Source organism: Lynx rufus, unplaced genomic scaffold (genome assembly GCF_022079265.1).
Source record: "Lynx rufus isolate CCGP_SWC_20201006 ecotype Redwood Valley unplaced genomic scaffold, mLynRuf1.p SCAF_5, whole genome shotgun sequence".
Lineage (NCBI taxonomy): Eukaryota > Metazoa > Chordata > Mammalia > Carnivora > Felidae > Lynx > Lynx rufus.
In genome coordinates, this window is record NW_025814867.1 from 145,979,498 (window position 1) to 145,994,615 (window position 15,118).

General features: G+C 49.4%; 1 protein-coding gene across 1 annotated transcript in view; it reads left to right on the plus strand.

Annotated features, from left to right (window-relative positions):
* The first annotated feature begins 307 nt into the window (after positions 1–307).
* Positions 308–15,118, plus strand: part of HUNK (hormonally up-regulated Neu-associated kinase) — a 111,579-nt gene continuing 96,768 nt past the window's right edge. Inside the window, exon 1 of the mRNA XM_047100190.1 lies at positions 308–568. Coding sequence (XP_046956146.1) covers positions 308–568 — 261 coding nt within the window. The remainder of the gene's footprint in view (positions 569–15,118) is intronic.

The following is a 15,118-nucleotide window of genomic DNA, read 5'->3' on the forward strand; positions in this document are numbered from 1 at the left end:
CGCCAGCGAGCGGGGCGACTGTCATCAGCCGCCGCACGGGACCCGGGCGGGGGCCCGGGCGACCCTCCGAAGAAGAACTTCTTGGGGGCGGGTCCCCGACACCCCGTCGCCGGCTATTGTCTGCGCGCGGCGCGCGGCGGCGGCCCGGGGCGCGAGAGACGCGGGCCGGGCGGGGCCGGGCCCAGGGCGGCGGCGGGAGGAGCCCGGGCGGCCGGAGGAGGCGGCGGCGCCGGCGGCGGCGGCGGCGGCGGAGGAGGAGCCGCGAGCGCGGGAGCCGAGCGGAGCCGGCGGGCCGCGGGCGAGCGCGATGCCGGCGGCGGCGGGGGACGGGCTGCTGGGCGAGCCTGCGGCTCCCGGGGGCGGCGGCGGCGCCGAGGACGCGGCCAGGCCGGCGGCGGCCTGCGAGGGAAGTTTCCTGCCCGCCTGGGTGAGCGGCGTGCCCCGCGAGCGGCTCCGCGACTTCCAGCACCACAAGCGCGTGGGCAACTACCTCATCGGCAGCAGGAAGCTGGGCGAGGGCTCCTTCGCCAAGGTGCGCGAGGGGCTGCACGTGCTGACCGGAGAGAAGGTGAGCCGCCCGGGGCGCGGGCCCCGGGGCGGGGTGGGGGAGGTGGCGGCGGGGACCCTGCCGGGAGCACTGCGCGGGGAGTCCAGTCCCGTAGTCCCGGCGCCTCCCCTCATCCCGTTTTTTCCTCGCGGGTGGAAAGAGGGGACGAGCCAAACGCGCGCGCGGGCCCCCGCGGCCGGACTGCCGGCCTTTCCCGGGGCGGGGGGCGGTCTGGGGTCGGCTTCCCCGGTGGGGGCGGCTCGTTGACCCGCGAAGCCGCCTGCTGCCTTTTTGCTCCTCGAAGGGCGCCGCCTGGTGGGCACCAGCGCGTGGGGGGGTCGTGGAGGGGTTCTGCCCTTGGCGTCCGCAGGGGCCCCCGATCTGCGGAGCGACAGGAGCCAGGCCATTACGTTGCGCGCGCGGGCCACTATGTTGAGGGTGGGAGAGCCGCTTGGGGAGCTGCGAGTCCGATTTTCCCTCCTGGGCTTAGGAGCTGGGAGAAGGCTGAGACCCCAGGGGCCTTTTCCACCTGCGGGCTGGGGGCAGCTAGGGAAGTTTTTCGTGCTCAGACGAGGGTTTTCACATGGCCCCCCTTCACCCACCCGTTCCCTCCCACTCCTGCTTTCGGGTATCTCCCACCCCTCCACCCTCAGCCATTCCCATCTCCTTCCCTCTATCCCTCCCCCTTCTCCTCAGCCCCTGGGTGGGAGCTTCAGTAAGGACCCCGATCCTGCAGGGAGCACACTGATATCCCCAGATTTCAGGGCTTGGGAGTTGCCTTCATATCTTTGGAGAAGGGAAAGCAAAGGAGGAGACCCAGAGACCTAGAGGGGCACCCTCTCCGGACTTGTGAGAAGTTAGACGGTTGTGAACCCTTGCTAGGTGCTGCCGAGGTAGATCTCAGTTGTGACTTGGAACTGCGAGAACCCCGAGATACGATGACTTACTTTGGAGGTGAGAGGCACGGGGTCACCCCAAGCGGTGAGGCTGCCCCAGCCTGGGAGTTGCCCAAGTTTTGGGGCAAGCTCATGGTCTTCTCAGCCTCAAGACTCCCCTGCTCTCCTCTGAGGCTTGGAGTGGCTCATTGATCAGGGAAGCATCAGCCCTGTGGGGGGGGGGGGGATCGGGAAGCTATAGACTTCCTACCTACCCTTCCGCCCACTGACCTGGGGTCGTCAGCCCAGCCTGGGTGTCCCTGGGAATGCCATACACTGGACCCCTGATGCCAGAGCCAGCTGGCCTGCCCGTCTGTCCCTAGCCTCACCAGCTTCGGTTTCCCTCCTCCTTTCTCCACTGTGCCCTGAAGCCCCTTGCATTTGAGTGCAGGTCTCTATCACCCTTGTCACTGGCCATCTATTCCTACCTGCTGCTCCAAGTGGGGTACCTTTGTTTTGGGTAGGTGGGGTTAGAGTGGGTAGTTTAAAAAGTGCCTCTTGCTTGAATTTCCATGTAAAACAGGAGTGTGCGGAATGAACTCACCAAATTGAGTAATTCTTCAAAGAAGAAGAAAAAACACTCCTAACCTCATTCTAGTCCGAAGGGAGCACCGCATACTTCACTCCTTTGGCTCCAGGAGGACTGGCCAACTTGTGCATCCGGCACAGGCCGGCCCCCCCCTCCCCCCCTGCTTGCTAACTACAGTACGCTCACTTCCCCATCCCTGGGCAAATCCCTGCCAGCATGGGTGGTAGAACTTGATTTTCCTTTGAGACATTTCGGAATTCAGTCTGGTTGTGCATGTTCCCGCTTGAACCTTAGCAGAAAGGGACGAGACTTTATATCGACGGCATATGGGCAGCGTTACGAGCACATTCATCTCGCCTGCCCTACCGCTCAGCCTCTCCTGGCTTCTCTCCACTTTCCCATGCCGCGTCGTGCCTCCAGCTCCTCACCGGTGCATTTTTGCTCCGTAACATAAGGCTGTTAGCCTTGGCCGAACTGGGCGAGGGTGCACTCACGGCTCAGCCCCGGTCCGGAGCTTCTGGAGCTCTGTGCTGGGCCCCCAGGACAGCCTGGATGCAGGGAGCTCTTGCCCAAATGGGGTCCTGATGAGGAGCTTTCTTCACCCTTAGGTGTTCATGCCCTTTCTCTGCCGTCCCATCTTTCATAAATGAATTCCACCTCATCTCAGCAGGGGGTGTGTGGCACTAATTGGATATAAAATTGTCATTCTCAGGCTGTTGGATTGGCTCTAGTTACTGAGGGTGGTTCCTAGGGTGGGGGAGGATGTTGGGGAGATTATTCTGATGTGTTGTTCTCCAGCCAGGAGAATCCGTGCTTCAGGGGGTACAAGCATCGTGAGAAATCTGGATTTTAGTTCGCTTAATTGCCTGCTTTAAGGAAACAATGGGTGTCATTCATAGCTTTTATCTCCCAAATCCAACACCTTTGATGCTTAACTAATAGATTAGGGTTTGGCAGATCGTAGAGATTAAAATTGTGTGTGTGTGTGTGTGTGTGTGTGTGTGTGTGTGTGTGTGTATGCACGACTTTGGGAAGGATTGCTGAGTTTGTGAGTCCCCATCCACACGCGCTCTGGATATTGTCTTACGAAAGCCAAACGAAGGTGAAGTCAACCTCCTACTCTGTGCAGCCTTGCCCTCTTTTTACAAGGTGAGCTAGGAAGAGGCTTTTCAGGCTGGAGACGGGGTACTCATGGGAGCCTAGCAAGGGGAGACCTTGAAGTGACAGTACTCTGGGGGAAGGGAAATGAGGTGTCCCTCACAGTGTGATGTCAACGGCCCTGGAAAGCCTCTCATCCCAATACTGCCCCCCTTTATGGAGTGCATACTTTGGATAGAGCACGCCACTTTTGTCCTTTCCTTCCTGTTTTAAAGGACATAGATCACAGTGGGAGGGGAATGAAGTCACGAACACTGTAGTAAGAAATGGATGCACGCCCTGGTGCCATCCCCTCAGTGGCAGGATCCAAGACAGCTTGTGGGGAATCAGCCCTTGAAAAAGTTGAAAGCCGGGGTGGAGAAAGGGAAGTACACGGGGTACCCATGTTTGGCCTTGGACTTCACAGGTGCAGTCTCAAACTATGTGCTGTGTTTTGGGTGATTCATACCAAAATCCAGGGTACTGCTGGTTTGGGACACTTGGGGTGCGTGAGTGTGTGTGCGTGTGTGTGTTGCATTTCGACTTGGTGCACGTTTCCAAAACGATTTGGGCAGGAACCTCCCCGTGCCTTGCTGGATGTTACTGCCCAGTCCAGATGACTGAAAACCACCCTTACCTGACTTTCAATTCTGTCTCATCAAGAGGCTTCCTTTCCCGCCACTGTCTCCCGGACTGCGAGTTGCCAGCCTTTCCCCTGAAGTGGTTTGTTTGAGAGTCATTTGAATCTAGATGGCCTTGTTACTGCTTGAAAAGAAAGAATGGGTTTGGGTGACACCCACTTTTGCCTACCTTCGGCTCTGAGTGGACGTCCTCTCTGTTAATACGGCTTTGAAAATAAATAATTCATTTGGGCATGTGAGGCTCTTAACTGGTCTGCTCTGAGGACAGTGTCTGTGACTAAAGGAGCCTGATGATAGGAGGAGGAGGAAAGCTGACCACAAAATCAGATTTTGAAAAGTGTTTTTGTGTGGCGTTGAGACCAAGAGCAAAGTTGTTGAACGGGGGTTGGGGGGGGGTGGTACTGAGTGATGACTTTGAAAGACCCAGAGAGGTTGGGCTTGCTGTCACTGAGATTGTTCCCTGATACCTATGAAATGCATCATTTGGGCGCATAATAGGTTATTGTTACATTTTTTAAAAACTTGGTAAAATAAAAGAAAGGCTTACAGAGAAAAAGCAAGGTAGATCTCAGGTAGAGAGCTGGTTTTATAGGCAGAACCGCACGAAGGGGAAAATGGTGGAGGCCACAGTTACCTCCTTTTGTGATTAAGTCTTTCTTTTTTTTTTTTTTAATTTTTTTTGACATTTATTTATTTTTGAGACAGAGAGAGAGCATGAACAGGGGAGGGTCAGAGACAGAGGGAGACACAGAATCTGAAACAGGCTCCAGGCTCTGAGCCTGTCAGCACAGAGCCCGACACGGGGCTCGAACTCACAGACCGCGAGATCATGACCTGAGCCGAAGTCGGACGCTTATCTGACTGAGCCACCCAGGCGCCCCTGTGATTAAGTCTTTCTAAGGTACAAGGGTGGGCACAGAAATGATTGGCTAAGATGTCTCAATATCTTGTCCTACCCTTTGCTTAAAAAAAAGGAAAATAAGGCAGAGCTATTTTGGGGCTTAAAATAAGGGTTGCCTGCTTCGTAAGTTGCTGGTAATGATGCTTTGAGCACGACAGTGCCAGATACCTGGAGTGAAGGAGTTACTAAAAATAGAAATTACTATGTGTTGCAGAACAGGAAATAGGACTAATTTTAGAGATGGCCTTTTGGCAGATCTGTTTTTAGCAAGTATTTCTGAAACAAACAGGTGCTAAATCCTGTAGGTTTTTTTTTTTTTTTTTCTTTTTTGAAGTGCTAGAAATTTAGGGGTAATAGCTCTGAGGAACAAGAAATGCTTCGAGAACTGGAAATTCCTATTAATCCTCAGCAGGGATCTCTTGGCAAGAAGGAGGCGTTTGGCAAAAACACCTGCTCTGTGTGTCGCGTGTGACAAGGCAGCGCCTATAATTTCCGAGATTGCACGCTGCAGTGGCGGGCGCATTCTTTCTGAACTTCCTGCCCTGTCTCATCTTTTTCAAGTACGTGTGAGTGATGGAAATTGGCACGTAGGGCTCAGTTCTTCGTGCTCATTGATGCTCGGGTCCCGTGGACTTCAAAGGGAGCCTTGCGTTGGCACAGCAGTGCTGAGCGGTGCCCAGGAAGAGTCGTGCAACCCTGAATTTCGTCCGCGGGTGTGGAGTCACCGTACAGGCTGAGTTCGACGACAGCGTTCTGTTCTGGCTGTTCCAGGGCGGGATGGCCGCCTCCCCATCGGGGTGGTTGTCCCCCCTGAAGGCATGGGGAGTGGCAGCTGTGTCTGCCCCAGAGGGATGGGCAGGCTGGGTGTTCTCTGTGACCAGGTGATTTGGGCACGAAGTATCATTTACCTCCTCGGGATCTACACCCCCCTCTGGATTATTCATGGTAACCAAGTGACCTGCTCCCTTGGCTAATTGAAACCCATAGATAACCCCCCAAGCCTTATTTTTAGCAAACTGGTGAAACCTCTTCCTCTGCTCAGCCCCGGGGCCCTGGCCGCTTTGAGTGCTGACCTGAATTGAATTTCACGCTGTCCGATGGGGGGCTTGCTGGCTGGTAAGATGACCAGGAGGAAGGAGGTGAACCTGGGGGCCTCCAGCCCCGGAGGAGGCTGATAACCTCTACAAAGGTGGGCAGAGCCACTGCATCTCCTGTATCACGAGTGCCACCTCTCCGTGGTGTGGCGCGTTTTGGGGCTTATTTGGGGGTCTTCTGGGCATTTTCTCGCTATATACTTGCGGTGCCCCTGAGCAGACGGGAACCAACTTGCCGGTGTTCATACCTCTGTTGATGAAGCAGAGGAAAGCCCTGAGTAGGTTTTCCCTCTGGCCTTCACATCTGTGCTCTTAGGGCTTTGGAACAAATAGCCATACACTAGGGGGCTTAATTTTATCCCATCACAGTTCTGAAGGCCAGAAGGCGGGGGGCCCGGTGTCCACTGCTTCCTGGGGAAGACAGGGCCAGGGCCCCGGGTGGGAGGGAGTCTGAATCTGAGACCTGGCTGTTTCCATAAAGAAAGTGGACAGCTTTCCCGCCCTACCTTGCTGACCGGTTGTGATCCCTCTCAACCTGAAACGAGGGAGCATCCACGGGGTCTCCACTCCAAACCCTCTCAGTGTCTTGGGAAATGTTCTGGCTGTAGGTTTCTCTTCGGTTGGAATTCTTGGGGGCTCTGTTGTGTGTGGGTGTGCGGGGGGGTGCTTTTAGGATACTTTTACGTGTTCTCTGTGTTTTCTCTGGAGAACGTTGTGTCAACGGAGTTTGGCTAACTTGTCGACCAGTGTGTCTAGTTCAGAGACAGTGGGAGAGACCCCCCCCCCCCCCCGCCCCCAATCCATTCTGGGCTTTGGGAGAAGTTGTTGTGGGAAACTGGACTGTTGTCAATTAGAGTTAATGATTTGGGACATTCGGGGGGACCAAAGACTACTTGGGTCAGAGCCATTTCTTAATGTCCACTTACCCCCTCACTATGCTGGCCCTTCCCTACTTAGCTAGGCACTTCCTCGTTAGTGCGTTCTTTTTGGCTTTTAGTCGTTTTTGTGTGTTATTGTAAATGTATAGAAAGGTATACTTTTTTACACTGTAAATGCTGTTCAGTGTCTTGCCTTTTTCGCTTAGTAATACGTGTTGAACATCCTTCCCCCAAACGACTATGGGATCGCCTCATTATAATTTTTTTGTTTATTTATTTATTTTGAGGGAGACAGCACAAGTGGGGGAGGGGCAGAGAGAGAGGGAGAGAGAGGATCCCAGGCAGGCTCCACATTGTCAGCACAGAGCCCGACGCGGGGCTCGAACCCATGAAACCGTGACATCATGACCTGAACCGAAACCAAGAGTCAGACGCTTAAGTGACTGAGCCATCCAGGCGCCCCCTCATTATTTTTAATTGCTGCATTTTATTCATGGTACGGAGCTAACGTATTTACTGTATTATTCCCTGTTGGTGAAGTCCATGGACGTTACTTAAAGAATTAAAGGCAATTAAAGAATGGACATTTAGGTTGTATCCAATTTTTTGTTATTCTCAAACCCTGCTGCAGTAAGCATCTGTGCTCGTTATTTTGTAAACGTTTCAAGTATAGCTGAGGGATAAGTTCCCAGTCTTTGGTGAAAGGGTATGACTTTTTAACTATTAATAAATATTGTCAAATTGCCTTTCATAGAGTTTGGCCAGTTTCTGCACATGTCAGCCTAACATGGCGGGGTGGGGTGTGTGTGTGTGTGGAGGGTATCTTTCCATATCTTTGTCAATACAAGGCACTCTTTAAACTTTTTGATCTTTGCTAATCTAGTAGATTAAACAAGGTATCCAGTTTTCCTTACAGTTTTTCTCTTTTTTAAAAAAATTTTTTAACGTTTATTTATTTTTGAGAGAGAGGGAGACAGAGTGTGAGCAGGCGAGGGGCAGAGAGAGAGGGAGACACAGAATCTGAAGCAGGCTCCAGGCTCTGAGCCATCAGCACAGAGCCCAATGCAGGGCTAGAACCCATGAACCATGAGATCATGACCTGAGCCGAAGTCAGATGCTCAACCGACTGAGCCACCCAGGTGCCCCTCTTTACAGTTTCTCTTATTTACAAGGACACTGAGCATATTTTCATGTTTAACAACAATTTGCATGTCATTGCTGTTCGTTGTTCCTGTCCACCATTTGCGTCTGGGTTTTTGGTCTTTTTCTTCTTGGTTTATAGACACCCTTTGTATGTTAAGGACAGTGACAGATTTTGCAGCTATCTTCTCCTGCTGCCTGCTTAATCTTTGTCCTTGTTTCCTGGTGATTCTTGCCATCACAGAGGTTATATCCCTGGCCCCCACAAACTAGAGAGGGAACGTAGGTGAGCTTTGCAGGTCTATGAACCCCTGTAAATTGTTTGTGGATAATTATATTTCCGGGGAGAGCGTCCATGACTTCCATTGGATTCTAAAAGGTGTTATTTACCCGCAGAATATTAAGAGCCAATGCTTCGTTGTCCACCTCTGTCGACTCTGCTGATTGAATGGAGGTTTGTGCATTGTTGGAATGAAGATTTGAGTCACCTTGGTTTGCTAGCTCCTGTGCTGATTGGGCTGAAATTGCAGATAACACTCAGACCAGGCAGGCTGGTTCTACAACTATGACCTTGGACTAGGCATGTGATTCTGACCCCCTGCTCCCAGTATGCGTGGGTCATGGGCATAGGGCATGATAGAGTGTAGACACATCTTTGGAAAACCTTGACTTTTGCTGGGACAACTCTGAATCCTGGTCCCATGATCTCTTCAGGAGAAAGTCAATAGAAAGAATTTTTTGGTGGGTGGTTGATAAGAAAGAAAAAGAGGAATATGGAGGGAAATGAAAACTTTTGCCACTTAACTTGGACATAAAGTGCGCTAAGTCAAGGGTAGGCATGGGTAAAAATATGCCTTGGGACCCTGTGGGATCTTTTGTCTACCCATAAGCCCTCTGGAGAGTGGTGCTCGTGGGCTGAACACGTGGGCCCTGGTGTTTGGAATCCTAGAGGTCAGCATGACCTTGTTCTGATGACGCTTGTCGCTTTCTGCCCCTTCTTTACCCTGCTTTGTCTTTCCTCAAAGTGCTTCTCATCCCCTCTATTAGTTTGCTGGGGGCTGCTGTGCCACACACTGGGTGACTCAAACTTAAACTTATTGTCACACAGTTCTTTTTTTTTTTAATTTTTTAATGTTTATTTTATTTCTGAGGGAGAGAGAGAAAGAGAGGGAGAACATGAGTGGGGGAGGGGCAGAGAGAGAGGGAGACACAGAATCCGAAGCAGGCTCCAGGCTCCAAGCCATCAGCACAGAGCCCCACATGGGGCTCGAACTCACAAACCATGAGATCGTGACCTGAGCTGAAGTCAGACGCTTAACCGACTGAGCCACGCAGGTACCCCCCCCCCCCGCCCTTTTTCCTAAGTTTATTTTTTATTTTGAGAGGGAGAGAGAAAGCGCACGCGAGAGAATGGGAGGGGCAGAGACAGAGGGAGAAAGAATACCAAGCAGGCTCTATACCATCAGCATGGAGCCTGACATGGGGCTCGAGCCCATGAACTGTGAGATCATGACCTGAGCCGAAACCAAGAGTTGGACACTGAACCGACTGAGCCACCCAGGTGCCACATTGCCACACAGCTCTGGAGACTAAAAGTCCAAAATCAAGGTGCCAGTAGGGCTGGTTCTTTCTGAGGGCTGTAAAGGGGAATCTGTTCCAGGCCTCTCTCGTTGGCTTGCAGAGGACTGTGTTTTCCCTGGGACTCTTCCGTCATCTTCCTTGTGCGTGTGTCTGTCTCTGTATCCTCATTTCCCCTTTTTAGAAGGACACCAGCTATATTAAATTAGAGCCCATCCTAATGATCTTACTTTAACTTGATTACCTCTGTAAACGCTGTATGTCCAGGGGGCACCTGGGGGGCTCAGTCGGTTGAGGATCTGACTCTTGACTTTGGCTGAGGTCATGATCCTAGGGTCATCGAATTGAGCCCTGAGTTGGGCTGAGTGTGGAGCCTGCTTAAGATTCTCCCTCTCTTTACCTCTGTCCCTCTCCCCCACTTGTGTTCTCTCTCTAAAATAAAAAAAAAAAAAATTAAGAAAGACTGTATGTCCAAATCAGGTCACAGTCTGAGGTACTGGGAGTTAGGACTTGCTATCGTCTGAATGGTTATGTCCCCCTAGAATTCATATGTTGGAGCTCAAGCTCCAGTGATGGTGGGATCTTTAGGAAGGCATGAGGGCAGAGCCTCCATGAATAAAACTGTAGAAGAGACCCCAGAAATCTCCCTTGACCCCCCGCAAGAATACAGCAAGATGACTGTCTGTGAACCAGAAAGAGAACTCGCACCAGACGCCCAATCTGTAAGCTCCTTGATCGTGACCTTGAAGCCTCCAAAACCATGAGAAATAAATTTCTGTTGTTTCTAAGCCACCCCATCTGTGGTATTTTGCTATAGCAGCTCGGACAGATTAAGACAAGACTTAAAGACAGGAATTTGGGGAGGACAAAATTCAACCCATGACGTCATCTGACCCCCTGGTAAATATTTATGTGTTGATGTGTTTGTTGTTTGTCTCCCCACTGGACCGTAGGCCCGTGAGGAAGGGATCGCTGCTCTCTCCCTGGTGTCTGGAATAGTACCTGGAACAGACAAGGTGCATCGTGAATATTTTCTGGATGCATCAGAGAATGCTTTGATGTTCCCAGGACCCGAAGGTGGTCTGTGGATAACCTGAGCTGGCGGGGACTGGTTCCTCAGGTGCTGTCTCTCCAGTCCTTGCAGTGCGTGGGTACGCATGTGTGAGGGATGAGGTGATTGGACAGGGTGACCAGCCGGCGTTCTTTGGGAGAAAACCCCAGCCCCGGAACAGCTGTGCCTTTTGCAGGGATTTGTTAAGGAAGGCGCCTAGGTAGCAGAGTGACAGGTGACCAGCCAGAAGCAGAAGCATATCTTGCCGTGTCATGGGGCTGTTGATGGACCCTCAGCTCTTCCCAGAGAAAATATGCCGACACGGCGACAGATGGGCAGAGTTGCTATTTGCAAACATACATTTTTTTTTGGATGTTGCCCATGGAGATATATGGAGGTTTGGATCTGTCTCTTGGACTATAATTTTTAAATAAGTGGATCGGTCTCCTAAACCAAATCGCTGCCAAAACATTTTGCCACCCTGCTTGCTTCTCCTGCCCGTTCTCTGAGCCATTCGATTGCTTTTCGTCTCCCTCTTTGCGTTACTTCTGCCATTTTCATCCCGTATTGAGTTCTTGTGCGGTTACATCCCATCCCGTGGCTTTCCGGGAAGGCATCTGGCTTTCGTTCTGCCTCTGTTGAGCCACTCTTATTTCACGAAGGCGCTCTCTCGGTCGCTTCCTGCTGTTTGCCGAGCTCTGCGAATGGAACACGGGAGAGTGGACGGCAGTGATGGGCACCCACTGAGCACAGAGCGGGGTGCTGAGGGCAGAGGAAGCAAGGGCATGTCGTGCCCTCCAGGAGTCTTAACTATTTCTGGGTAGGGATGGTCGGATGCAGTCAGATCCCAGCGAATCCTTCGTGTGTGTGGAGCAACCCAGGGATTTCATGACCTTCCGAATCACCGAAAACCTGCAGCAAAGCGATGAGTGCTTGCTCTTTGCTTTCAGCACGTGGATGTAATACTGATAACAATAATAATCATAAACACTTACGGATCTTGTACCATCTGCTGGGCTATGTCCTAGATGCTTCGCTGCATGATATAATTTTTTCCTTACAGTGGACTTTTATGGTAGGTACTGTTGTACTGATTTTGCAGAGTGACTGGCCATCCCGTGGGGCCCAGGACTCTCAAGTTTAGCAGGATTCGTGACTCTGGGTCCCACGTGGGGTGAGCACAAGCCCTGCTTCTCTCTCTCTCCCTCTCTCTCTCTCCCTCTCCTTTCATTCTCTCTGCCCCTCATGGGATTCTCTTTCTCTCTCTCTCTCACCACCCCTGCTCACTTGCACCCTCTCTCACTCAATAAAAACAAGTCGTTTAAAGCATTAAAAATTATTTTTATTTTTATTATTAATTTTTTTTAAAAAAGAGAGAGAGCATGAGCAGGGGAGAAGAGCAGAGGGAATCTTTTTTTTTTTTTAATTTTTTAATGTTTATTTTTGAGAGAGACAGACAGAGTGTGAGCAGAGGGGAGGGTCAGGGAGAGGGGGAGACATAGAATCCGAAGCAGGCTCCAGGTTCTGAGCTGTCAACGCAGAGCCCCACGCGGGGCTTGAATCCACAAGTTGTGAGATCCTGACCTGAGCCGAAGTCAGATGCCTAACCGACTGAGCCACCCAGGTGCCCCAGGAATCTTTTTCTTTAAATTTTTTTTTTTTTTTTTTCAGAAAGAGAGAGAGAGAGTGAGAGAGAGCATGCACAAGATTGGGGAGGGGGCAGAGAGAGGAGGATGAAGGAGCTGACGCACACTTTTTGCTGATAGCAGAGAGCCTAATGCAGGGCTCAAACCCATGAACTTCGAGATCATGACCTGAACCAAAGTCAGATGGTTAACTGACTGAACCACCCAGGTGTCCCGAGAGAGAGAGGGAGAGAGGGAAAGAGAGAGGGAGAGAGAGAAAATGAGAATGAGAATGAATCTTAAGAAGGCTCCACACTCAGCACAGATCAGCGCAGGGCTCGATCCCACGATCCTGGGATCTTGACCCGAGCTGAAATCAAGAGTCAGATGCTTAACCAACTAAGCCACCCAGGCACTCCTCAAATAAAAGTTTCAGTGAACAGCTAATTAGGTCATGAATCAGCAATGAATAAACCAAAGCCCAAAGTCCTAGACCTAACTGGGGTGCTTGTTGTAGATGACAGCCTCTGCGTGTGGTCCCGGGGGGTGAAGCGTGCTTTTCCTCTGGCTCTACTGTGCCAGCTTCACAGCACACTGTGAGTCTCAAAGTGTGGGCAGTGGTTCTGGTCTGGTTTTACAGGTTCACTGTTAATTGAAAAGCTTGAGCCTCGCGTATGTGTTTATGTGTAAATCATACACACGTAAATGTATGTATGTGTATACATATACACAAACGTGTGTGTGTGTATACATATTAAATAGAAGTCATAGAATACTATGCTAAATAGAAATATAAATGCATAACTTCTGGCAGCAGATTTTCTTAATGAAGGAAATAGGGGCACTGGTAGCTGCGTTGAGTAGCTCTGGTTAGCCTTCAGTCTTAGCTTTTGTGCTGGAGGGGGAAAAATATGAGGGGAGAGAGGAGTTTGAATCGTGGTCAGCTGCAGGTGCCTGTCCTGTGTAGCCCACCAAACAGCCCCTAGGAGTCTTCTTGTTAAACCCCCCTCCTACAAGAACGAACGCAGATTACTTATGAAAGACAAAGCAAAACACGGTGCTTTCACTTTACATGCTATGCGGATGATCTGTACCTCGACCCGCTTTTCCAAGCTCCCTTTGGGTCGAGAAGGGGCATCGGAGGCAAATGGAATGAGGAAGTGCCCCGGTGAAAAAGAGGCCACAGGGAAAGTTGGCCGTGGAGTCTGGGGTCAGGCTCTTCTAGCATTTTATCTGAACTCTACTTGGGTGAAACCAAACGGATAAAGATAAGTGTTATCACTTCTGTAATCTGGTCTTTAGTTAGCATTACTGCTGCTCTGAAGTAGAAGTCTAGCTTTCTAAGTGCATTCTTTCTTCCAGGGTAAAACTTTAATTAGAGATACTGGTCTATGACTCAGTTCTCAGTTGAACATTTATATTTAGTAATACTAATAAAAAAAAAAACAACCCAGATTTGTTTTGAAAACACTTCTCCAGGTTTGTGAAGTGTCATTCCCACGGGATGACATTGTATTCTATTAAAAACTAGCATTGTGAGCAGTAGTTGTAATTTCAAGCCCAGTTTGACGTAATGAAATTTGAATTTCCCTCTGGAGGGATTGGCTATATGACTGTGGTGCTGTCGCCGAATTCATTACTCTGAGATGCTTTTTTCGTAGATCCAGAATGATTTTTTTTTTCCTTTTTATCTTAGAAGGCCGTTAAATTAAAGCACCTGAGAGTGTGTGAAATAACAAATGTTCCTGTCCAGTAATCAGACTTAGACTGTCTTCCAGATTGCAATGGGGCATATGTATTTAAAAATAAATACTAATCACCTAATATGAAACAGTTGTTTTTCATACAATCAACTATAAATATTTTTTAAATAATTTGTAAAAGGATTTTTGACCAAGTATTTTGTGTCTTAAAATTCTTTAAACTGGGCCGGTCACAGGTACCTTCTAGAGTATTTGAGGTTATTAATCAATCAGAATAAATCCTGGGCTAGTATTTATTCATCGCTATGTCTTTTCTCTTGCGTAGCTACCTACATACACCCTCTTTATTAATAATGCTGCCACACTTTACTAATCACATTTCATTTTCTACTCCCCTTTTGTTTTAAATACCTTAACAATTGTCCCCTTTTTTTAAAAAAAATAATTAAACGTTTTTGTCTCTGGTTACTTGTGGAAAATAAACAGAAGCACAAAGAAGAAAATAAAAATCACCTGTCATCATACAACCCAGCAATAATCACTGTGAATATTTTTAGGTGTTTGGGTTGGGCACGTGCGATACGGAGATATGTACACATATACATATATACATAGAGGTGGTTTTTTTTCTGCCTTGAACCCGTATGTTACAAAATTGAGATTCCAATGTTCATGTTGCAATTGTACTTTTTTCCCCGTCTTAATATGTAGAGAACATTTTCTCATGTTATTAAATATTCTTTTAAAAATTTTTTTTTATTTTAGAGAGAGAGAGAACACGAGTGGGGGAGAGAAGGAGAGAGAGAGAGAGAGAGAGAGAGAGAGAGAGAGAGAGAATCCCAAGGAGGCTCCACTCTCAGCACGGACCCTGACACAGGGCTCAGTCCCATGACCCTGGGATCATGACCTGAGCTGAAATCAAGAGTTGGCTGTTCAACCCACAGAGCCACCCAGGCCCCCCTAAATATTCTTTTAAGATTTGATTTTTGGTGATAAATAACATTGCATTATTTAGAGTTACTGTAATTGTACAAACTAGTTCCCAACTGCCGTGTATTGAGGTTATTTTTAACATTTTCCTACATAAATGATACTGCTATTACCATCGTTATATGTACATCAGTAAGCCATTCCTTAGGATAAATACTCAGAAGGCTTTTGACGTGTTGCAAATTGCACTTCAGAAAGATTATGCCAAATGACACAATGTATGGGAGTGACTTTTAAAAAGTGCCTTTTGGTAACTATTAGGGGTAGTCATAATTTGTATACTTGATTGAAAATTTGTGTTTCTTCTATTAACTACCATTAATGATTTTCCCCATTTTTCTCCTGTTTCTCTTATTGATTTATGCAAAC